The sequence below is a fragment of the Schistocerca piceifrons genome, chromosome 6 (genome assembly GCF_021461385.2).
Source record: "Schistocerca piceifrons isolate TAMUIC-IGC-003096 chromosome 6, iqSchPice1.1, whole genome shotgun sequence".
In the NCBI taxonomy this organism is placed as follows: Eukaryota; Metazoa; Arthropoda; class Insecta; order Orthoptera; family Acrididae; genus Schistocerca; species Schistocerca piceifrons.
Genome location: NC_060143.1, coordinates 289,153,026 through 289,180,137, shown reverse-complemented (window position 1 = coordinate 289,180,137; position 27,112 = coordinate 289,153,026). Strand labels below are relative to the sequence as shown.

The following is a 27,112-nucleotide window of genomic DNA, read 5'->3' as shown; positions in this document are numbered from 1 at the left end:
TTTACCAGAAAAGGCTCAGTACCATCCTGAAAGCATGAAGTCTGATGTGGCTGTTGGATGGTTTCCACACGCAATAATTTTCCTTCTGTACCAACCTATTTGCTACAATAAAAACTTCCAGTATCACAATGTAAAATTTCCTTTAACATGCTGTTAATGACAATGAAATCCTTCATTAAGATAAGTTTTTCAGTGCTTGAGATGAATCTCCCACTTAGCAATATCATAAAACATAACAAGAAACCTAAAATACATATCTCTTGTTGTTGTTGTTGTTGTTGTGGTGGTGGTGGTGGTGGTGGTGGTGGTCTTCAGTCTGAAGACTGGTTTTATGTAGCTCTCCATGCTACTGTATCCTGTGCAAGCCCCATTATCTCCAATTAAGTACTGAAACCTACATCCTTCTGAATCTGCTAAGCTTATTCATCTCTTGGTCTCCTTCTATGACTTTCACCCTCCTCACTTCCCTCCAATACTAAATTGGTGATCCCTTGATGCCTCAGAATGTGTCCTACCAACCGAATCCTCCTCCTAGTCATTTTGTGCCACAAATTCCTCTTCTCCAAAATTTTATACAGTACCTCCTCATTAGTTACATGATCTGCACATCTAATCTTCAGCATTCTTCTGTAGTACCACATTTTAAAAGCTTCTATTCTCTTCTTGCCTAAATGTTTATCAGCCATGTTTCATATACATACATCGCTACAACCCATACAAATGCTTTCAGAAAAGACTTCCTGACACTTAAATCTATACTCAACATTAACAAATTTCTCTTCTTCAAAAAATGCTTTCCTTGCCACTGGCAGTCTACATTTTATATCCTCTCTACTTCAACCATCCTCAGTTATTTTGCTACCCAAATAGCAAAATTCATCTACTCCTTTAAGTGTCTCATTTCCTAATCTAATTCTCTCAACATCACCCGACTTAATTCGACTACATTCCATTATCCTCGTTTTACTTTTGTCAATGTTCGTCTTATATTCACCTTTCAAGACACTGTCTGTTCTGTTCAGCTGCTCTTTCAAGTCCTTTGCTGTCTCTGACAGAATTACAATGCCATCGGCAAACCTCAAGGTTTTTATTTCTTCACCCTGGATTTTAATTCCTACTCCAAATTTTTGTTTTGTTTCTTTTACTGCTTGTTCAATGTACAGATTAAATGGCATAAGGGACAAACTACAGCCCTGTCTCACGCCCTCTCAACCACTGCTTCCTTTTCATGCCCCTCGACTCTTAACTGCAGTATGGTTTCTGTAGAAATTGTAAATAGCCTTTTGCAACCTGTATTTTACCCTTGCCATCTTCAGAATTTGAAAGAGAGTATTCCAGTCAACACTGTCAAAAGCTTTCTCTAAGTCTACAAATGCATAACCGTGGGTTTGTCTTTCCTTAACCTAGCTTGTAAGATAAGTTGTAGGGTCAGTATTACCTCGTGCGTTTCTACATTTCTATGGAATCCAAACTGATCTTACCCAAGGTAGGCTTCAACCAGTTTTTCCATTTGTCTGTTAAGAATTTGTGTTAGTATTATGCAAACATGACTTATTCAACTGATAATTCGGTAATTTTTACATCTGTCAGCACCTACTTTCATCATCATATCGAAGTTCAAAAAAGGTATAATTCTTAGCAAAAACTTTAATAATTAATCACAAAAGAGCTATAAAAATGGATTTACTGGGATATTTCTGCAGATTGCAAAATAACATTAGGTAATTTTCAACAATGCTACAATTAATGCTACAATTCATCCATTCAGCCGATAATTTAAACAATGGGAATTTCAGGTTGGAATATCAACAGTAATAGGAAAAGGATAGATTGCTATTCGCTGTAAAGACGACCCACTGAATTGCTGACAGGCACAACGAAAAGACTGTAACACATTATATCTTTCGGCCAAAGCATTCTTTGGGAAAGAAAACACTCACACATTCACACAAGCAAGCACACCTCATGCACGCATGACTGGTAGCTCTGAGTGGAGCCACTAATTTACTCATTCATACAGGATATCCCACAGTTTCAGAAAACAATTCCAACAGTAACCAACACGCAAAATTATAACGAAACAGCAAAAGTGATTATTAAACTATTTACACAATTAATCAACATTACTCTACTAAAATCTACTTGTGCTTCAAAGAGGAATAACATAATCATATAGAAAAATGTAACCCTTAAAAAGTGTGCTGCTTCCTTGGTTATTCTAAGGCATTGCTGTTTATCTATTTCTGCTTACTTAATATTTACACAAGTACAATAATAACTGTCCACATACAATATTTATCTGTGTACTAAACAGTGAATGCACAGTACAATGGACACTGATATTTATAAACAGTTTCAAATCCCCAAAACCCAGCTAGCAGATATACTGAAGGTTAAGTGGTAAAGGAGGTATATTTTAATTTAAGTTTCAACTCTTTAAGTATTTCCAATTTCTTACCTTGTGTCTGTACATAGTTTGTCCAAAAATTTGAAGAATATGTAGAATACTACTCTGAACCCTACAGAATCTACAATGAAATTATGTGTGTATTGTATTGCAGTTGTGTAAATTACAATTTGTCTGAAAATGTTATTTATGAGTATATTCTCATAATAAGACCTCATCAGATTATCAAGTGAAAAGTTGCACCATGGAGTAGGAGCAATGAAACAGTAATGGCCTTTTCAAATGTTTTGTTGCCTATCAGGACAGTTTGTTAACTGTAAATTGGACCATAATCAACTTTATGCTCTCATAACTCACTCCTTTCGCTGTCAGAGCGAGATTACATGCTGATTTATGGGATAAAGGACATACTGAAAAATGTATTGGTTATTGTTAGTTTTGCTGTCAAAGTAATGATTTGTTAAAGAAAAATAAACAAGATACATAATGAGGAATTAGATGATTGTGAGATTGCTAATTATACCTAATTTCCTAAAAGTGTCCAAAAAGAAATTCAGGATGTACACAACACATTACTATGTAAATTTTGCAATCATTTTGTCAACTTTAGCTGTTTATAAGTGTTCAAACAAATATTCCAATAAAAGTAATCAATTTTTGAAAATATAATGTAATTGAATAGATAAAAAAATCTACTCACCAAGCAGTGGCAGGTGTTTCCTTCTCATACTGTATGGTAAGTCTCCCCTGACCCGGGGTTCTGGGTGACGTTTCCGATCTCTACCCTTTTCCTAACCTTCTCCAGTTCCTTTCCCTCCATCCCTCTTACTTCCCCTTCAGCCCTCCTGCTGGAAGAAGGAGCCACTGGCTCCGAAAGTTTGCAGAAGTCAAACTTTTTTTTTATACGTGTGTTCTCCTGCTGCCACTTGGTGAGTAGATTTCTTATCTATCCAATTATATTATATTGTCAAACAGATGTTTCTTTATTTTATCATCTACTTGAGCACCGTCAGCTGATTTTAGTGCATAGCTCTTTCACAAGTGCTTCAAAAATTAAAGCTCCATCTGCACTTCACAGGCACTGGAATAATGTGGGAATGTGGACAAAACTCTCCCATAGGGAATGCAGATGGAGTTACGATTTTTTACACACAGATAATTTTGGAGGTACAGCAAACCAAAGACTGTATTCTTCTGGCAGAACACTTAGAAGATGTAACAGATCCACTAAAGAGACTGTATACACTACACTTGTTTGCCCTCTGCTAGAGTATTGCTGTGTGGTATGGGATTATTACCACCTAGGGTTGACGGAGCATGTCAAAGTTCAAAGGAGGACAGCTCATTTTGTATTATCATGAAACAGGTGACAGAGTGTCAGATATGGGATGTAAGTTGAAATAACAATCATTAAATAAAAGGGATTTTTTTGGTGGGATGAGATCTTTTCACGAAATTTGAATCTCCAACTTTCTCCACTGAATGCAAAAATATTTTGTTGATGCCCACCTCCTTAAGGAAATATCATCATAAAAAGTAAGAGAAATCTGAGCTCATATGGAAAGATTTAAATGTCTGTTTTTAGCATGCGCTGTTTCGGAGTGGAATGGTAGAGAAATAGGGAAGTTGTCTATGGACCCTCTGCCAGACCACACTTAAGTGTGAATTTCAGAGTAGTCATGTACTTGCAGAAGTAAATGAATTGATTGTGGCCACAAAAATCAGCTGACAGTGAAAACCGTGCATTCAGTGCAGCTAGTCTTCACTCAGTGAGTGCTGCTGTCTTTAGACATAATTCAAAAGGCACGAGATCAATAACAACTGCAGATAAATGTTATAATTATAAATTGGGCATCGATGTTGTTGTCATAATCAGTTTGAAGACTGGTCTGATACAGCTTGTGAGGTCACCAATATCTATTGATTCGCAAACAAACACAATCTCTCTGAGGTGAAACAATATGCAGCTTAGCATCTCTGGGCTCAACAATGAGTTTTACATTGGCCTGGTTATGAGTGCGTGCCAGCATGACAGTAGTTAATTTGGAGTCTTTGAGTGTGAACACTTATACAGAGGAAGTATTCGATTGAAAGACAATTAGGGTACTGAATTTTATGACGATGTCTCGGCAGAAATTCGCAAGTAGGGGATGTCATCCAAGATTGAAGCATTCATGAAATTTACACTTTTATTAGAAAGCCATGGCATGCTTTTGCTCCTGTATTTCAGTAACAACTTTTGATGAAGCATATAATAAACTGATAGTGGCATCTCAATCATTGTGTTTAATTAACTCCACCCAAGCAATTATCAAATAATACTAATAATGAAACAAAGCATAGCTAGCAAAGAGAGGACAATCAACGAAGTGAGTAACTAGAAGGGACATCACAACAGGTGACCAAGACATGACTGTGACTTCCTCGCTATCTTCAGAGACAGCACAACTACAGCAAATGGATAATGTGCAGCAGTCCACCACAGTGGTGCATCATTTTGCTAACAACAACATTTGAAAGGGGTAATATTTTGTTAACTATAAACTGTGAATAAATGTGACTTTTTGAAACAACAGGTTACCCTTAACAAGCGCCAACAGTGAAGATACTACCACGAATGTAGGAGACATCAGTATGCAGGACAATTCATCCACAAAGCTTGGGACCTAGGAAACTACAACACATAACTAAAATGGAAAATGACCCTGCCTCGAAACGTATGACAAACCACGTCCACAGCTCATGTGCAGTGTGTGGAGAGCGACACCATCGTGTTGAAAATAAACGTTGTTCTTATGTATATGTCACCATCGCAGCTGTGAATGCAAGAAAGTGTTAAGCATGTGAATGTAACATTCAGTGTTGACTGTCCCAATTGTACCATTTTCATTAACAAAAAATGATAACAAAATTGCTAATTGCACATCACACCACCACATGCTTTGCACGAAGTGCTGTTTTGTGAATGATGTGCAGATTCCCAGAATCCCTGCAATAGAAATTTTGCATTTTAACCTTCCCACTAAAATTAAATGAACCTCATCACTCATGATGCTTATTGCGTTTTCACTGTCTTGAAGCAGCACTTGCCTCTAGACAGCAAAGTCTTCTTGTTATTCATACACATATTATATGCCGCAGATGAAATGTTAAATCTTTCTTCAAAATAGTGTGCACTTGTTCGCTACTTAACATTAACTGACAAGTATGTCTTCTTGCAGACCACTCTGGCCTCTGCACCAATGCCTGTCTCACCATCTCGATGTTTTCTGGCCTCCTTGTATTATTCTTATGGCCAAGCAGCAGCTTCTTTACGATAATTCCTGTTGTCCTCAGACTGGGAACATACCTGAGAATTGCATTGTGGCTGGGAAAAGTACTTTGATGCCTATGGCCGAAATGAACATGAAAAAGCTGCTTCACTGCTGTGACCAGCTCAGCATTTCGAACATACGCTTCACACAAAAAAATGCGTTACTCATAGGGTCAGATAGCCAGAGCACTGCTGAATGCTCCCCCACTCCTAATCTCTTCGAAAACATCCAGTTCTCGTTGGTCACCCAGTATGATGACCGCAGGAAAAAATACAATAGACAGTTGAGGTAGCCTTACAAATTCCAGGGGAATGACAATCATGAAGCTGCAAAATACTAACGCGAATTATTTACAGACGAATGGAAAAACTGGTAGAAGCCGACCTCGGGGAAGATCAGTTTGGATTCCGTAGAAATGTTGGAACATGTGAGGCAATACTGACCTTACGACTTATTTTAGAAGAAAGATTAAGGAAAGGCAAGCCTATGTTTCTAGCATTTGTAGCCTTAGAGAAAGCTTTCAACAATGTTGACTGGAATACTCTCTACCAAATTCTGAAGGTAGCAGGGGTAAAATACAGGGAGCGAAAGGCTATTTACAATTTGTACAGAAACCAGATGGCAATTATAAGAGTCGAGGGGCACGAAAGGGAAGCAGTGGTTGGGAAGGGAGTGAGACAGGGTTGTAGCCTCTCCCCAATGTTATTCAATCTGTATATTGAGCAAGCAGTAAAGGAAACAAAAGAAAAATTCGGAGTAGGTATTAAAATCCAGGGAGAAGAAATAAAAACTTTGAGGTTCGCTGATGACATTGTAATTCTGTCAGAGACAGCAAAGGACTTGGAAGAGCAGTTGAACGGAATGGACAGTGTCTTGAAAGGAGGGTATAAGATGAACATCAACAAAAGTAAAACAAGGATAATGGAATGTAGTCAAATTAAGTCGGGTGATGCTGAGGGAATTAGATTAGGAAATGAGACACTTAAAGTAGTAAAGGAGTTTTGCTATTTGGGGAGCAAAAGAACTGATGATGGTCAAAGTAGAGAGGATATAAAATGTAGACTGGCAATGGCAAGGAAAGCGTTTCTGAAGAAGAGAAATTTGTTAACATCGAGTATAGATTTAAGTGTCAGGAAGTCGTTTCTGAAAGTATTTGTATGGAGTGTAGCCATGTATGGAAGTGAAACGTGGACAATAAATAGTTTGGACAAGAAGAGAATAGAAGCTTTCGAAATGTGGTGCTACAGAAAAATGTTGAAGATTAGGTGGGTAGATCACGTAACTAATGAGGAGGTATTGAATAGGATTGGGGAGAAGAGAAGTTTGTGGCACAACTTGACTAGAAGAAGGGATCGGTTGGTAGGACATGTCCTGAGGCATCAAGGGATCACAAATTTAGTATTGGAAGGCAGTGTGGAGGGTAAAAATCGTAGAGGGAGAATACACTAAGCAGATTCAGAAGGATGTAGGTTGCAGTAGGTACTGGGAGATGAAGGAACTTGCACAGGATAGAGTAGCATGGAGAGCTGCATCAAACCAGTCTCAGGACTGAAGACCACCACCACCACCACCACCACCACCACCACCACAACAACAACAACAACAACATGGTTGACTGCCACAATGTAGAATAAATGCTGATGCGTTTCTGTTTCGGGATTCACAGGATAACTGATTTTAGTTTCGGCTGTGAGCCGCTGAAACAATGTACAGAAGCAGATATTAAAGCAAAATTAAACATGTACACAGAACTTGCTGAGATGATAAAGGAGGAGTTGAGAGAGATGTTGTTGTTGTATCACCAAGATGTATTTTCATCCTGGACTAATGAAACAATCTGTTTGCAAATTAAAACATTACGAAGCATTTGTATAAAATGTTACTCTGTGCTGTCAGCCATGAAGCCTGCCATTTACCAAGAGATCCAGAGAACGCTAGATGCAGGAATCGCTAAGCATCAGAGAGTGGCTAAAGCAGTCCCACACCTGCAGTAATGAAGCAAAACGGGACTGTCAAATTGCGTTAGACATCAGAGCACTCAACAGGATGAGTCTTCCCTAAAGGGATCAAATCAGGAATTTAAAGGAATTGTTACAGTGATTTAATGGTGTCAAGTATTTGAGCAGTTTAGATCTCACAGGCAGTCACCTGCAAACTTTGCTGTGCCCAGAGTGCCAAAAATAGTGTTTCTACCAATGCCAAGAGCTATCAAATTAAGAAAACCCCATTTGATTTGAATGTATTGTGTACTGCCTTTATGAGAGCATCTGATCAGTTTTTAGAGCAAGAACTACTTAAGTCAATTAGTGCCTATGTGGACGACATTTTAATTCGTTCACCGTCACGAGAGGAACACCAACATCTTATACCATGTCATAAGTGCATAAACTTCGCAAAGCTGTGATTTGGAAAGAAGCAAATTGTATTTCTTGGAAATGTGATTACCCAAAAAGGGATTGAACCTGATCCACAAAAGATGAGGCAACTGAACTCCTCAGCATACAAATATTTAGGATTCACGGGGTTTTACCGTTGTTTCCTCCCCAGACACAGCTCATCATCATCATCTAACCTATTGAAATTACTAAAGAAAGGTGTTGACCTGGGGAGAGAAGCAGCAGAAAGCTTTATTTTGTGTGTTCAAGAACTTCCTACATGGATGTAGTATATTTTTATATTTTATCGTCACATGTGAACAGACTTGTTCTGGCAGCTCCAATGAGTTTAATTATATAACTGTTGTACCATATATACTGTTATTACATGTGGAGTGAGTGCCAAGATTTTGTATTACACTCTGTTCATTCCCCAAGGTCGCATCCATCTGCAATCCCCTTAACTGGCTTCGCCAGAAGAGTGTTAAGTTAGCCTGCTCTGTAGATTGTCAACAAGTTTATCAATCCTTCAAGTAGTGTTTGTGCTCTGTTCCCAGTTCAGCTTCTTTTACACTGGGTAAACCTTTAACCCCACTGAAAGATGGTTATCACTGAAGAGCCCATCACCTATGCATTGGAGGCACTTTCTGCCACACCGTGTAATTTTCACAAGTGGAAAAGGAGGTGCCACTTATTTTCAGTGTTATAAAGTCTCATGTTTTCATGTATGGGGCAAGGTTCCCCTTAATCACCAACTACAAGCCACTAGCTTCCTTATCTGGCCTTCATTCCAAGCTGCATAATATCACTGCCTACCAATTCCAGAGGAGGACCACCTGTCTCAGTAGCTAGTGTTATGACATTTGTTACAGGTCCATCATCCAATGTGCCGATGTTGATGCACTATCATGGCTACTAATGGTGACCGATACGGAGTTTGATTGAAAGAGGCTCACAAGTTTGCACTAGATAATGTGTTGCAACAAACCCTGTTGAATTTTCCATTGGCAGGATGAATGGTCACAACCGTCATGGCTGCTGACCCCCTTTTCCAGAAAATCTGTTTCGGCACGCCACATGGGTTGGCCGGAGTGCATCTCTTTGGATGCAGATGCAGTGCGGCATACGTTTTTTCTCCCACATGATGGACTCAGTGTTGTCCATGGGTCCAATGCTGTTGACTGGCCATCTCCCGGTGTCGCACCTTCGAATACTCTAGTTCTTCATGCGTCGCATAGCAGCACGACTTGTATAAAGGAATTATTGCAATGTCATGTCTATTGGCCTGCAGTTTATCATGACATCATATGTTTGTGTGAGTTTGCAAGGATGTGCACAGAACCAGGCTGCACCACCGCACACATTGCAAGTCCTGAAGCACCCTTGGGACATGGAGCACGTCAATTTTTCTGGTTCACGTTTGGGCAGCATTTGGTTGTTGGTGGTTCACACACTGTCCAATATCCAGCACATTGTTACGCTGTCCTCCACATGTTGCCGGTTATTTTTGATAATGACAGATCGCCCACGACCTTTGTGTCCAATGGTGGTAAGTAATTGGTGTTGCAGGTGTTTGAGGACTTTTGCATTTGTAAAAGTGTGCAGCACCCGACCACCACTCCGTTTCACCCGACTTCTAACTCTGAGGTGGAGAGCTTCATGCACACATTCAAGATCCAAACAAAGAATTCAGTGTCTGTCTCTTCCCTTGAAAATGTGTTGTTGGGTCTTCCGGCTATGTACTTGGCAATGCCAGTCAGCAGCTGCAGTGCAGTGGAACATTTGTGTGATCACCAGCTGTGGGGTCTCCTGGATTTGTCGACCCTGAGTCGCTTGCCACAGACCACTAAGACCTGTTGCATTTTCCTCCCAGGACTACTGTTTACGCTAGTAACATGGGTGGCCTGCAACATGGGTGGCTGCTGGGTGTCGTGTTTAGACCACTGTGACCCAATTTGTTTTTCTCCCAGGCCTACCATTTGGGCCTCGTCCTTTGGTCAGTGGCTGCCAGATGTCATGGTGGGCCATAAGGGTTGGCAGCTGTATGTGTTGGATGTTGGTGAGGAGCAGCCTACCCATCAAGCAAATCAGTTGTGCCCATGCTATGTTGGGACATCAATGACTACAGTCTTCTGTTCCACACACTGGCAGGATAGGTCACAATGTCGTTCTGGGTGGGGGCTCCCACTTGCTTCCCCTTTGCTGCCCTATCCACTGTCCTTCCTTTTCCTGCAGCATTGGGCCCCAGTGAGGTTTGCACCTGCGCCTGCCGACGTGAAGCCCATAGATTTTGATCCCATCCTCTTCCTCCTTTGCCTAATCCCTGCTCCCAGCCAATGGACGTGGTTTTGCCTCCACTGCTTCTGGTCAATTTCTCTGGCAGCCACTCCAGATATGCGCTGATCTATGTTGCCTTTTCAGAAGGGGAAAGGATTTAGTATCGCCACCAGTGGACATCACAATGGAGGCAGATGAGCTGGCCTGGATAGCGCCTGGAAAAGTGTGGAAATCTGCCAATGGAGGGTGCATGTGGGGCGGGAGACCTGCTAATAGATATTTTTACCTGAGGGCTGCAGTGCTTGTGCTGAGTTCAACTACAATGGACCTCGCTTTACATACCGTACTGACTGTTGTTGCTGAATGCTCAGTTGACACAATAGGCGCATATAAAAGAGCAGTGTCCTGGCTTTTGGAAATAAAAGCTCTTTCCTCAGGGATGTAAAAAAGGAAGAGCATGTCACTCAGCTCTCAGCATGAGAGGAATTCCATCTATTGTGGAGTCAAGGAGAGACAGCTCAATAGCCACTCATCCTGAGATCATTCTCATCCTGGGGTGTGAGTGAGCCAGCCTCCACTTTTAAACTTCCCCAACGTACCTCTCCCAAAGGTAGGAACTAGTAGTTCCAAACCTAGGATAGCGCCATGTATATTTACATGTGCCTATGGCTAGTACTAATATTTCTGCTCCTGAATGTAATAAGTACTACCTAGCAATTCTATCTCATAATTTTATATCAACAAATGATTTAGTGCTACTTGCCGTGAAGACAACATGTCATCTTTATGGTGAGTAGCAGTCTATCTTTTCCTCATATTGTTCATAATTTTATAATTTTCTTGAGTGAATTTTTCTTTTCACACAAGAATTTTGAAATGTTCTAATAAGCTAATTACCTGTAGTACTAATTTTCTTGTGGAAATTTTATGTTTCATTTTAGAGCTGCCACATGTGCTGTAGCTGAGAAGAGGAAGTGGCCTGAACAAGTTGAGCCAGCCAAAAACTTACACAACATTATAACCATTATCCATAAGTAAAAATACTAAGCAATACCATGTTAGCATTCACAACATCTATGATAAAAATCATGAATAAATATTCTTTGATGTAAAAGGAATTGCAATTCATGTATTGCAGTTAACGAGCTTACACTTGGAACTCTAATGAGCTATTGATTTTCTGTTGATTCTCCATCTGTGACATTTCAGTCTATGCAGTGTTTTCTGTAATTGTGAAATAGAAACAAAACAATCAACATATTTAATCAATAATTACACTAAGTAAATCTATATATTGTGCACAATAGATAATTTTGGAGGATTGTTATGCATGTTGGTGAAAGAAAAAGAATTACAACAAGTGGCAGAGATTAGAAGCATTCGATTCCCAGAGTAAAAATACGTATACGGTAAAAGTGTCTTCGAGTTTCATTTAATGTCATTAAAAGTTTTGCAACATCATTAATTGAATATTAATGTAATGATATAGAGCTACAAAGAGGAAAAGGTAGAGAAGAGGTCACAAATAAAAAGAAATCTTTATAGTGAAAAGTAGAAAAAGTGTTTTGAAAACTTAATATTAGTGATAACACAATTTCTAGACCCACCATGTATCAAAAAAGTAGAAAGAAGTGTTAATTCAGTATGAAACCAAATGCAAAACCAGCTAAATGAGAGAGAATCGCCAAGTATATATGGCAAAATTATCACTGAAAGACAATTAGGAAACACAACTCAAGAAGATTTAATTTTGACTACAGTAATTACCGATAAAAAGAATGATTTTGATCAAGCATATCAACTAGTCAAGATATGTTTAGGTGCAAAGACACAACAGACAGTGGCATCATCTCAATGTTAAATATTTCAAAATCCAGTTTTTCAACTTCCATGAAAGAGGTAGTTTACAAAACTTTGTTAGACCAATTCCACACCACTCTGAAACCATTACCAGTTAGGGTTAACAGATGAGAAAGAAGCAGCAAATTATGTCATGGGTTCATTTAGTAAGTACAAGAGCATCATGGAAGGGTGTAAAGCTATACTACTGAAAGCATATGTTACAAGAATATTCAAGCGACATATTTTCTCCTACATACACACCATGACATTAATGGAGAAACCACCATACATACATAGGCTTACTGACTTGTCTTCCCTCACTCAATTGTCAAATCAAGCAAGAAATGGCGAAATGACAGTTACAGCCACAGAACTCTCGTCACACTCTGTACGGTTACTTGTGGAGTATGACACAGCATATCATGTGCTCATGCAATCAACATACCTTATTCCATGTTTGGCTCTTCCCTGTCTGCCTCAAAAGACATGTACCAACCAAACACAACACACTGAGCATGTGGAGTATGAGAAAGAACTCTGGTTGGGTGTTGCCTGACCCCCTACTACTTGACTCACTGATAGGTCAGTTATTTTAAGTGAAGTACAGCAAATACGAAGCAGAAATCCTTAGCTACAAATGAGATGAAATCTACAGAAAACTGGATTACCGGTTAAGGTTTAACATACAATTGCTGAGAAGGTCATTAGAGACAGCACACAAGATCAAATGGACAAGGGTGGGAAAAGAAAATGACAGTCTCCTTTTCAAAGGAACAATACCTGCATTTACCTTAAACAGTTTAAAGAAACGAACGAAAACATAAAGGTAACACTATCAGCCAGTTTCCTTTAGTGAGAGAGTTTTTCCACTTTGGTACTTTATTTGAAACTAGCTGTTACCCCACAGCCACGTTCGCATATGAGTAATTTTGTTATGATGAGTGATGGAAAGTAAAGCAAGCTATTGAACATTCAATAAAATCAGCTGCTGTCACGATGACGTGGCATGCATACAGTGTTCCTGCCGAATGGAGCCAGTACATGGATGGGCATAGACAGGTGCGGGCATCTATGCATTCTGCTGCTGAAGTAGCTTTACATTATACAGTGGGTGCATTATGCAAGAAATTTAATAATTTTTTAAATGTTGTTTATGTTCACTGTTTTCGATCCCCAACTTGACACTTCATATTCCTCCCCAGGATACATGCTACCTCCATACCAAATTTCACTGAAATTGGTTTAACAGTTTAGTAATCAAAACTTAACAGAGTTACTTTTGCATGTATTGTATTATAGTATAGAGGTATGGATTAAACATGTTGAGAATTGTATAAGCATTGTATTCATTATGTTGAACCATTTTGTCGGAGAAGAAGCCGAATAGCGAATTGTGGATAGTTAACTGTAGCCGAGAACCACAGATCCTTCCAAGACGCATGTGCTCAGCAAATGCTGAGCCGTTGACTGCAGAACAGCTGAGCATCATAGAAACCTCACATGCCGAGTCTGTGGGCGAAATTAGCGCTACCACTATGAGACAAGATCTTCTAGCTCGACTATCACCAGATCTCACTAAGGAACAACAGAAGAAGCTACTTGCCATTCTTCAGTTCTTTGAATGCTTCAATCCATAGGTGAAGAGCAAATTAGACAAATCGACAGTGAAGCACCAGATTAGCAGTGGAGACCATCAACCAATAAGCCACAGAGCATACCGAGTGTCAGCAACGGAACGTCGAATAATGCACGACAAGGTAGAGAAAATAATGAAGAATGACATCATTCAGGCTTCGCAGAGCCCATGGTCGTCACCAGTGTTCTTGTCAGGAAGGAGGATGGCATTTGATGCTTTTGTGTTGATTACATGAAGATTAATAAGATAACTAAAAAGGACATTTACCCTCTTCCACGAATTAATGATACACTAGATTGTCTGAAGCGGGCTAAGTTTTTCTCAACCATGGACATGTACACGGGATACTGGCAAATCGAAGTAGATGAGGCTGATCATGAGAAAACTGCATTCACCACCGCTGAGGGCCATTCTTAAAAGTCTCCAACAAGCTGGACTGAAAATTAATGCAAAAATGTGTCTTTGGAGCAAAAGAAATCAGAATACTCGGGCACCTTGTGTCAAACGAAGGTGTGCATCCAATGCAGAAAAGGTGAGAGGTATAACAGAATTTCCTATTTCTGAAAGTATTAGAGATGTGAGAAGCTTCCTTGGATTGTGTTCTTATTGCTGTCGTTTTATCAAAGACTTTTGTATCAAAGCCAGGCCACTCCAAGAGTTGTTAAAAGTTGATGCTAAATGTATCTATGGTTGTGCTCAACAAGATTCTTTTGATGTGCTGCGAAAAGCTCTGACGACTAACGCTGTGCTTGGTCTATATGATGAGAGAGCACCTACAGAACTACACACAGATGCCAGTGGGTATGGGATTGGTGCTGTTCTGGTGCAGATTTCGGATGGAAAAGAGAAGGTTATAGCCTATGCTTCCAGGACACTTACAAAAGCCAAGGGAAACTACTCAACTACAAAAAGAGAATGTCTTGCTGTGATCTGAGCCATGTGCAAATTTCGACAGTATCTCTATGGAAGGCCATTTACAGTTGTTACAGACCACCATTCACTTTGTTGGTTGACAGGTCTTAAGGATCCAACAGGACAACTTGCCAGATGGGCACTACATCTTCAAGAGTACGACATTACCATAGTGTATAAAAGTGGAAGAAAAGACCAAGATGCCAACTGTCTCTCAAGAAACCCTGTGCAAGACCATCAAGACTTTGATGAAGATAGTGACTGTCTCGCTGCACTCCAGGATCTCTCTGCCGAGCAGAAGGATGCCAAGATATCTCAAATTATGCTTGCCTTAAATCGGTCAGAGGATGTGAAAGGACAATTTAAGGTAGTTAATGGATTACTTTGCGAGAAAAACTTCGATCCATTTGGAAAGAGGTGGCTACCAGTGATTCCTACATACATGCGCTTAGATGTTCTACAGAAATTCCATGACACACCTGAGGCTGGACATTTAGGATTTATTAAGTCATACGATAGAATCTGCAACAGATTTTTCTGGTCAGGTTTATTTAGGAGTGTCCGTCGCTGTGTGTCGCACTATCGAGAGTGCCAGAGGAGAAAGGGGGTTCCTTAGAAACCACCTGGCTGACTCATACCAATTCCAACGCCTTTCCAGCGTGTTGGGATTGACCTCCTCGGACGATTTCCAATGTCTGCTAGTGGCAATAGATGGATTATTGTTTGCACTGATTATCTGACACGCTATGCCATTACAAAAGCCGAGAAAACGGCCAAAGCATTCGAGGTACCTAAATTCATCATAGAAGACACTGTATTAAAACATGGTGTCCCAAGGTCATTAATTACGGATTGAGGGAAGTTTTTCTATAGAATCTTGTGACAGAGATAAACCGTCAGTGCAACATAAATCACATGACAACTGCCTAGCATCCACAAACTAACGGGCTTACTGAAAGCCTTAATAAGACCTGGGCCAATATGCTATCAATGTTCGTCAATGTTGAGCAGAGCAATTGGGATGAGGTGCAACCTTTCGTGACATTTGCCTCCAACACCACCAAACAAGACACCACAGGATTTACGCCATTTTTCCTTGTGCATGGGTGTGAGGTGACAACTACAATGGACACTGTGTTTCCATTACATCTTGATGACGTGGACGATGAGTACATCGGCCAGGTGTTAACCAGAGCTGAGGATGCTCGGCAGTTAGTTCGACTCCACATGCTGCAGGCTCAAGAAAATGATTGCCGAAGGTATAATGCGAGCCACTGCCCTGTTGTCTACCAGCCTGGTGACTTCGTCTGGACCGTCACTCCTGTTCGGAAGGTTGGTCTCTCTGAGAAGCTCCTCAGGCACTACTATGAACCTTATAAGGTTGTAAGACAGTTGTCTGACGTTACTTATGAAGTTGAAGATTTGGACCCCGACGCAAGACAAGGAAAGATCAGAGACACAGTCCATGTCCTTCAAATGAAGCCCTATAAGGATCCTGCAACCCAGGGTAAATTCGAAGCTCCAGCGGCAGGTAACAAGCGGAAAGGTAACGAAGAACATAGCGGCAAGGGAAGTTCTAAGAAGATCACCGCCAGGGCGAACATCAGTCATCGGGAGTCGGAGTATGCAGGACCGATGACTCGTTACCGGACTAGAAGGACATAACACCGAGGCACTGTTCTCTTAAGGAGGGAGCAATGTCGCAGAAGAAGCCGAGTACCGCAGTCACCGTAGTGTAGTTTCTATATTTGGTTCGAGTACATGCTAGAAGTATCCACAAATGGCAAGAATCACTGTACTGGAATGTTCTGTAGCTGTATCAGGGTGTATACACGGACAAGGAAAAAAAATTCCCGGATTTCCCGGTTAAAAATACACTTTCTCCAGGGTGGAAACAGCTTTTTCGTGTTAATTGGCAGTATATTTTCTCTCGGAACTGTATAACTTATCAATCCTTTGAATGGTTATGGTTTTATACATGGGCGTAGAATTTCCCGGCACTTTAGAGAACGAAAAACCTTTTGGAAAGTTGTTTGATGTGCAGTAACATGTACGCTGCATATTTTCGTATTACGAAAGTATTAATTCGAATTCCACCCAAACACTGCATGTTACTTTCCGAAGCATTGAAATCGAGGTTGCGATGTGTATTTTTAAGCCAGTCATAGCTCATGTCACGTGATCTCGCCAGCCGATGACAGCGGATATTCAGAGCTTCGGACACGTGCCAATAGCAACATCACTTAAGTAGAGCGAACACACGAACACACGAACAGGAAAAGTTAAAGGTTTACATTAATATATATAATGTTGCTACAAGAAAAACAAAGCTTTCACATATAAAATTGGTCTCTAAGGCCAATATACTGCAAGAGAACCTAAGCTTTCACATATAATGTTGGTCTTTTATGCATGTATTACATTTTAAGATATATCCCACAAATGTGCCAGTAAATTTTTTTTAATAACGACATAAAAGTGTGATTTTCTGGGCTATAAATTCTTCTAAGTGGCTCGTCATCAAAGAGCTGATTTTTAAATGAGTCCCGGATTCCCAGTGAAGTAGGCATCGACCTGATATTAAGCTTTTCAATGTGGTTTCGGGATGTAAATTTCCTTGGGTACCAGTACTTTGTTATTTCATGTCTGGTTCTTTGTTATGGCATTATGGTATAATGCCATAACAATTAATGCTCGACTGTCAGAAAGGTGGAAATAAAATAAAATCTGAAATTAATAACGTATTTTAGCCTTCCGTAATTATGTGAATGTATTTTAATTCACATGATAGCTCCCGGCCAAAGAAATCAATTTTGTTTTCATTTGACTTGAGTGCAGCAGACAAAGAGGAATCAGCAAAATCACTAAATGTAAACACGGGTCACATGAGGACTACCCACTTCCCTATTATAACTCGGACTGCTCTGCGCATCAGACCCATATCTACGATATTTCCAAACCGGGGCAATAGTAGATAGTGGCGTCCCTCGAGCGTTTGAGATAGGACGTCAAAAATTTAAAAAAAAAAATTTGAATTTTCAAAAATATGTTCATTTTGTAGCACACATCATTCTGAAGACTCTGATACATAAAACATACGTGTCTGAGGAATTGTAAGACATGTTATCTCAACTTAAGTGTGCCAAAGTGCAGCGTCGCACCTCTTCACACAGCATTCTTCTATCGCACGTCACTGTATTTCGGTCTGTGGAATTTAAACGCGTATATTTTGTACTGGATGCCATAAAAAACTATATTCAGGACAGTGGAAATTAAAATGTCCTATGGTGCCTTCTCCTGCTTCCAGTAGGCCAGTTTGACACCCTGCCCCTCTTTTTTTTTTAAACTCTTCAGAAAATTTGAACTCTTTATTCCCTATTAGATAACAACCTGCTGCTTTGTGTGACATAAAATTAAGTATAGGATACATAAAACCAGTAAAGAGAAGAGACAAGCAAGACAGTACAAATTTCTTCAATCCTTAGCTCCTAGAATTTTTTCTCTCTAATCTTGCTACAGATTTACATGGCGTGCTTTCCTTTCTGCGAAAGGATCTGTTACCTCATCAAAGTTCGTCAAACGTTTTGCTACACGAAAAATCAAAATGTCGTAGTCTAATACTGAAAAAGCTGCAATTACAAATAGGCCGAAGACTGGTATGGTTTCTTGACCTGATTACCTATATTTTGTAACTGCCTGCGAGATAAAACAAAATAAGCCTTTATAATATTGCAGCAATTTTAACACATGCCAAATAAACAAGACTGTTTTGGCAGAAATCGTGATTTTTATAACACGCAGAATATAATTCACAAAGTACCAATATCAAATGCCTATTAGGCCTACTACGAGCAAAAAGCTTTAGGTTGGGAAATAGTTTTACACTTCATTCATACGCTCCAGTTTCTCAAGCATGAGATCGAAAAGTAGTAGTGCGAAATTATTATATAAATTTGGAATCGTCATATTCTTCCATAATTTGTGTGATGTCCCCGTTTCTTCTCCTTCCTTGTTCTAACAAACAATCTTGTCATCACTAATTCTGTATCTATTCCTGCCAATGTCAAAGCTTATTCGCCGGTTAACTTCACTAACTCTGCCAGAATCACCAGTTTAGTTACCCGCAATTATTCTCCGGTTAGGCATTGTTACGTGTTCGTACAACACGTTGTCCACGCTGCTTCCAGAACAGACCTTAAAGCTGCTGCTAGCCAGAGACTGTACAACTGACCCTTGAAAGTATAGCGATCTGGCCAAAAATTTTCTGTCAAAATTTCATTTTCTTGGATACACCAAGAAGATAATACGTAATCTTTCTCAACTGTTATTCCTGTTAGTCGTTTATTCGCACTCTGGTAGCCTGAATCTATGGATTCACTGGTAATCGTAACAACGCTAATCATTCGCAAACACAATCAACCGCATAATCAGACAGTGGTAGGCTTTCTTTCGTTCGGCTGTACTCTGCTCAGCTCGTATAGCCCCTTTTGTCTGCAGGAAAGTTTATTTCTAGATAAGACTAGGATTCCACTGACAGAGACATCATGTACACTATGCACGCATTCACAAATCAACTTACGATTCAATCAGAAATCAACTTAGAATGTGTTCAAAAATGTTCAAAAACCGACAGGGACACATTTCAAAGTCATACGAATAATCAATAGACCAATGTGCGCTGGATACTAGACACTTTGTGAAACAAGGTTTATATGAATTTGCCGCCGCCCCCTCCCCCTCCCTCCTGATCCAGGGCTGCTGCACAATCTGGCAGCTTGAGCGCGCCAGTAAAATTTTTCCCGGTAGCACCTAGCTGCCCCCCCCCCTTTTTTTTTGGCTGTGACTACTTACACATCCAAGAGCCATGTTTCTGTAGCCAGAAGCGGAAGAAGATACTACTCAATTGCGCATGCGCATGATCCCACTCGTAACTGCTAAAACAAATCTAATGTTAACAGTTGTGACGTCACGCTCATCGGAGGCAATTTGTTGTTACGAAGCATTGCATAGTCTTCCTGAAGCCTTTGACACATTTTGCTGTTGGCAGACACTTGTATGAGCACTGCGTTTTGTTGCTGTATATGGCGCATTTCCATTGCAATTTAAGTTTTATTTTAGTTTTTCTCTCGTTATGTTTTATTGCTGCAGTATTATTCTGCAGTAGCATGATACAATAATATCCTTTGTTAGACTATTCAGTCTTACCAGTCAAAATTACAAAAATTTAACTGAGAACAAAAAACAATGAAAAGTTCCCGAAATTCAAAAAAATTCCCGGGTTTTTCCAGGTTTTCTCCCGGTTGTCCCGGGTCGTAGACACCCTGTGTATATATACCGTATGTGTTCTGGCCAGAGACAGTTCGCTCCATGCTCTTGTACGGGCAAGTGCTGAATAAACCTTCATTACGTGAAGTTAGTGTTTGTCATTCATCTATTTACACCTTCCTCTATGTGACAATATTATGTAGGACATATCAATTAATAAAAGCATTTTCACAAATATGATAAAGTTCAAAAGTCAAAGAACAAGTAGCTTTCTCGGAGAAAATGTTTTTCCCTAATTCATGTAATATTCCTCAAATCAAAAAATATCTTGTACTACACATTTTGCTACCTATATCCTCCCTCAGCATTCGCGCCACCTACATAATAAACTTCATCAAAATCAATTCAGTGTTTTAGTCACGAACAGATAACAGAAACACACAATTTTATATTTATAATACTTTAAATTATGTATTTTTTCGTTATCTGATTCAGATGAAATAAAGCCTGTATGTTGTCCCAAGCTATGCTCGTGTTACTTGAGGAAACCCCATAAAAATTTGTCATTTTTGGAGATTAGTGTGTTCAGACAGACAGTCATGACAGTTTTACAGATATATTATTAGTATAGCTGTGTTTCTTCAGTTTCAGAACTTTTCTAATGTCTAGCAATTAACATTCACCTTAACCATTCCAACATTCTGTTCAAGAACTCTACCCTTGGTTCTTCAACATGAATAGCTTCTGGATGCCATTGCATATGAAAAGTATTTTGAAATTCTCCAGCACTAGGAGCACTAACAGTCAATCCTCAACAAATTGAGGTATGGTGAAGACAACAGCTAGTAACTTTACAAACACTTCATTGTTCCCAGTCATCTTTTGCAGTGGCATCCTTATACAGAAGATTCTCACTGTCCTACACCAATTCTCTACTCCAACTATGAATTAAAACTCAATCTTTCAAGAATTAATGTAAATCTTCCAAGAATTACTGTCACTGCCTATATCGGATGTACTGTAGTTTCATGCCTAATAAGGACAAAAGTAATCAGGATGTTTTATTTCAGAATGGAAATGGCTGGAACACAAAAACTTGCCACTATTTCTTTTCTATGTCTGAGCAACGTGACATCACGTGGGACAGAAATGTTTCTGTTCAGTTCATACCAGTTCTTTATCTGTCTTTTTGCAACACCAGTGGCTGCATTAGATTAAGAGCATGCTAAGTCAGTGTTACAATTTTCATAGCATTCTCATTTGGTTACCTCCAGTAAGCATTGATCAATTTTGACTAGTTCTGAAATAACTAGCACAGTACGAAAAAGTACTTTTCCCGCCTTCTTGGTGATCAGACGCGCAGTTCAGATCTATGGAAAATAATATGTGCTAAGTTATCACATAAACAGAAATGCCCCCACGAACCATGGACGTTGCTGTTGGTGGGGAGGCTTGCGTGCCTCAGTGACACAGACAGCCATACCGTAAGTGCAACAAAAACGGAGGGGTATCTGTTGACGAGGCGAAACTAACAAGTGGTTCCTGAAGAGGCGCAGCAGCCTTTTCAGTAGTTGCAGGGACAACAATCTGGATGATTGACTGATCTGACCATGTAACACTAACCAAAATGGCCTTGCTGTGCTGGTACTGCAAACGGCTGAAAGCAAGGGGAAACCACAGCCGTAATTTTTCCCTAGGGCATGCAGCTTTACTGCATGGTTAAATGATGATGACCTCCTCTTGAGTAAAATATTCCAGAGGTAAAATAGTCCCCCATTCGGATTTCCGGGTGGGGACTACTCAAGAGGACGTCATTATCAGGGGAAATAAAACTGGCATTCTACAGATCGGAGTATGAAATGTCAGATCTCTTAATCAGACAGGTAGGTTAGAAAATTTAAAAAGGGAAATAGATAGGTTAAAGTTAGATATGGTGGGAATTAGTGAAGTTCGGAGGCAGTAGGAACAAGATTTCTGATCAGGTGAATATAGGGTTATAAACAAAAAATCAAATAGGGGTAATGCAGTAGTAGGTTTAATAATGAATAAAAAAATAGGAATGCGGGTAAGCTATGACAAACAGCATAGTGGCTGCATTATTGTGGCCAAGATAGACACGAAGTCCACGCCTACCACAGTAGTACAAATTTATATGCCAACTAGCTCCGTAGATGACGAAGAGATTGATGAAATGTAAGATGAGATAAAAGAAATTATTCAGATAGTGAAGGGAGACGAAAATTTAATAGCCATGGGTGATTGGAATTTGACAGTAGGAAAAGGAAGAGAAGGAAACGTAGTAGGTGAATATGGGCTGGGGGTAAGAAATGAAAGAGGAAGCCGCCTGGTAGAATTTTGCACAGAGCATAACTTAATAATAGCTAACACTTGGTTCAAGCATGAAAGAAGGTTGCATACATGGAAGAACCCTGGAGATACTGGAAGGTTTCAAATAGATTATATAATGGTAAGACAGAGATTTAGGAACCGGGTTTTAAATTGTACGGCATTTCCAGGGGCAGATGTGGACTCTGACCACAATCTATTGGTTATGAACTGTAGATTAAAACTGAAGAAACTGCAAAAAGGTGGGAATTTAAAGATATGGGACTTGGACAAACTGACAGAACCAGAGGTTGTAGAGAGTATCAGGGAGAGCATTAGGGAACGATTGACAGGAATGGGGGAAAGAAACACAGTAGAAGAAGAATGGGTAGCTTTGAGGGATGAAATAGTTAAGGCAGCAGAGGATCAAGTAGGTAAAAAGATGATGGCTAGTAGAAATCCTTGGGTAACAGAAGATATATTGAATTTAATTGATGAAAGGAGAATATATAAAAATGCAGTAAATGAAGCAGGCAAAAAGGAATACAAACACCTAAAAAATGAGATTGACAGGCAGTGCAAAATGGCTAAGCAGGGATGGCTAGACGACAAAGGAAACAATGTAGAGGCATATCTCACTAGGGGTAAGATAGATACTGCCTACAGGAAAATTAAAGAGACCTTTCGAGAAAAGAGTTCTAAGCAAAGAAGGGAAAGTAGAAAAAAGTGGAAGGAGTATATAGAGGGTCTATGCAAGGGCAATGTCCTTAGGACAATATTATGGAAATGGAAGAGGAAATGGGAGATATGATGTTGCGTGAAGAGTTTGACAGAGCACTGAAAGAGCTGAGTCAAAACAAGGCCATGGGAGTAGACAACATTCCATTAGAACTACTGACAGCCTTGGGAGAGCCAGCACTCACAAAACTCTACCATCTGGTGAGCAAGACGTACGAGACAGACGAAATACCCTCAGACTTCAAGAAGAATATACTAATTCCAATCCCGAAGAAAGCAGGTGTTGGCAGATGTGAAAATTACCGAACTATCAGTTTAATAAGTCACTGCTGCAAAACACTAATGCGAATTCTTTACAGATGAATGGAAAAACTGGTAGAAGCCGACCTCGGGGAAGTCTTCCGAAGTAAGAGTGATTTCAGGTGTGCCGCGGGGGAGTGTCGTAGCCAATATACTTAAATGACCTTGTGGATGACATCGGAAATACACTGAGGCTTTTTGTGAACGATGCTGTAGTATATAGACACGTTGTATCATGGAAAATTGTACTGAAATGCAGGAGGATCTGCAACGAGTTGATGCATGGTGCAGGGAATGGCAATTGAATCTCAATGTAGACAAGTGTAATGTGCAGCAAATACACAGAAAAAAAAATACTTTATCATTTAGCTACAATATAGTGGGTCAGCAACTGGAAGTAGTTAATTTCATAAATTATCTGGGAGTAGGCATTAGGAGTGATTTAAAATGGAATGACCATAAAAAATTAATCGTCAGCAAAGCAGATGCCAGACTGAGATTCATTGGAAGAATCCTAAGGAAATGCAATCCGAAAACAGAGGAAGTAGGTTACAGTACACTTGTTCGCCCACTGCTTGAATACTGTTCACCAGTGTGGATCCGTACCAGGTAGTGTTGATGGAAGAGATAGAAAAGATCCATAAAAAATTAATCGTCAGCAAAGCAGATGCCAGACTGAGATTCATTGGAAGAATCCTAAGGAAATGCAATCCGAAAACAGAGGAAGTAGGTTACAGTACACTTGTTCGCCCACTGCTTGAATACTGTTCACCAGTGTGGATCCATACCAGGTAGTGTTGATGGAAGAGATAGAAAAGATCCAATGGAGAGCTGTGCGCTTCGTTACAGGATCAGTCAGTAATCCCGAAAGCGTTACGGAGATGATAGATAAACTCCATTGGAAGACTCTGCAAGAGAGACACTCAGTAGCCCGGTACGGGCTTTTGTTGAAGTTTCGAGGAGTCAAGCAGTATATTGCTCCCTCCTACGTATATCTCACGAAGAGACCATGAGGATAAAATCCGAGACATTAGAGCCCACACAGAGGCATACTGACAATCTTTCTTTCCACGAACAATACAAGACTGGAATAAAAGGGAGAACCGATAGAGGTACTCAAAGTACCCTCCGCCACGCATCGTCAGGTGGCTTGCGGAGTATGGATGTAGAAGTAGATGTAGAGGATCAGTTTGGATTCCGTAGAAATGTTGGAACATGTGAGGCAATACTGACCCTACGACCTATCTTAGAAGATAGATTAAGGAAACACAAACCTATGTTTCTAGCATTTGTTTAGAGACAATGTTGACTAGAATACTCTCTTTCGAATTCTGAAGGTGGCAGGAGTAAAGTACAGGGAGCGAAAGGCTATTTACAATTTGTACAGAAACCAGATGGCAGCTATAAGAGTCGAGGGGCATAAAAGGGAAGCAGTGGTTGGGAAGAGAGTGAGACAGGGTTGTAGCCTATCCCCGATTTTATTCAATCTGTACATTGAGCAAACAATAAAGGAAACAAAAGAAAAATTCAGAGTAGTTATTAAAAATCCATGGAGAAGAAATAAAAACATTGAGGTTCGCAATGACATTGTAATTCTGCCAGAGACAGCAAAGGACCTGGAAGAGCAGTTGAACAGAACGGACAGTGTCTTGAAAGGAGGATATAAGACGAACGTCAACAAAAGTAAAACGAGGATAATGGAATGTAGTCAAATTAACTCCGGTGATGCTGAGGTAATTAGATTAGGTAATGAGACACTTAAAGTAGTATATGAGTTTTACTATTTAGGGAGCAAAATAATTGATGATGGTCGAAGTAGAGAAGATATAAAATGTAGACTGGGAATGGCAAGGAAGCGTTTCTGAAGAAGAGAAATTTGTTAACATTGAGTATAGACTTAAGTGTCAGGAAGTCTTTTTCGAAAGTATTTGTATCGTTTAGGCACACAAGCCTCCCCACCAACGGCAAGGTCCATGGTTCATGGACAAATATAATGAAAAGCCTGTTACTTGGTTTTTATGACAGACACAAATCAGGAATGTCAACTCTGCCCACTGACTGCAGTGGGAAGTACTTGATAGTCACTTTACAATATTTTAAACAGTTCTCAGCAAGAAAGCCAACATGTTATTAATTGCTACCAGAATCTCAAATTGTTTTGCAAGTTTCACCTGTGAATGATTTACTGTACCTTCAGTCTTCAGGTTCCACAGTAGAGTCACAGCATATGATATTACCACTGTATGAGATTTTCTTGCATCTTCCTCCTTACACATTATCTAAATTAAGACTGAGTGTATAACAGAACACCATGGTAAGAGCTGATGTTTCACTCACTTGACGCTCATCCAAGATGCGATCTTCTGTATCAATGTCAGCATCATGTGACCAAGAGATCCCTGGAAGCAGCAACATAGAGTTTGAAGTCTCTGCTTCCTTTATTTCAAATGTTTTGTTTTGTGTGCACAAAACAGCGCTTTCTTCTTTCCCTCCGCGAAGAACTAAACTGAAAAGCAAAACCACAAACTGAAGATTACTAGGTAATAAATATGTTGGACAGGTGTGAAGAAAATAAGAGAATAACAAGCAAGTTACATTTTATAGAAAGTACAGAATCATACATTTCAAAGATGTAACTCAAGAATCACAAATAAAAGAACGATGATCATCAATGATCATCGTTCAGGTTTGTCATACAGCTGTCAACTTTAGATATGATGGTTAAGACAAAAATCTAGAGAATACATTAATACTTAAAAATGGCATATTTCACTTTCTTCCCCAAATGACATATACAGCATCCTGACATTCCAACTGTATAAATCTTACAATCACTAATGCTACAGCAAAAAGTATTAAATACAGTACTGTGAGTGAAAATGATCTGAAGCATTTGCCAGGCACTTAACCCTTGAGCAGGTGCACTGTTGCAAAAAGTACAGCAGCAGTGGTTTTTATGCCCAATCAATGCCTTAACCTTGAGCTATTGCACCACTGCTTCCATGTATTCCACCATGTTGACACTTTTTTGACAATTTAAAGTGACTTCAGTTTCTTTTGTTAGCTTTCTCAGTTTGTTTTCTAAATTGTAAGCAATAAGGTGTCAAAAATTGCAAAAAGTACAATGACAGTTGCAAGCTTTGTACCAGCAGTCAACATGGAGAGGTAAATATAATAAAAAGTTAACTATACTTATCATAGTTGTTTATTTTGTTTTATTGCACATTAAATGTTAATTTGGTTATACTGGCATCTGAGTTTACTTATTCATTTCATCTTGTTTTGTGTTTTATTTCAGTTTGAAGGATGTATCAGACGAGGAAATTCGCAAACTATTCCGAGAAACTGCTAATGAATCCTATCCAGACTTTTCAGACCTGGAGGAAAGTGAAGTGGATTTGAGTGATGCTAACACTGAATATGATGACCATGACAGTGAATTTCAACTTGAAGGTGAGCATGGTGAGGATCTAAAGAGAGAGCAGATGTGCGGGAGTTCTTTATTCGAAAAGACAAAGTTATGCATTGGTGTAAAAGTGAGTGTGCTAAAACATCAAAACTCTAGAGAAAAAACAATGTGCAAATTCTACCAGGTCCAAAGAGAAATGTGATGGATATAACTGATGAAGTTAGTGCTTTTCTGAAAATTGTATATAAATGCACAGCAAGATACGCATCAATTTTGCACGAAAGAGATACTAAAGTGACATCAAGACACAAA

General features: G+C 39.6%; 1 protein-coding gene across 2 annotated transcripts in view; it reads right to left on the bottom strand.

Moving 5' to 3' along the window:
* LOC124802929 (sister chromatid cohesion protein DCC1-like) overlaps positions 1–27,112 on the bottom strand; it is a 114,922-nt gene that overhangs the window by 54,856 nt on the left and 32,954 nt on the right. For both annotated transcript variants that reach the window (XM_047264006.1, XM_047264008.1), the window contains one exon: positions 25,729–25,897. In XM_047264006.1, the coding sequence (XP_047119962.1) occupies positions 25,729–25,897 (169 nt within the window). The remainder of the gene's footprint in view (positions 1–25,728; positions 25,898–27,112) is intronic.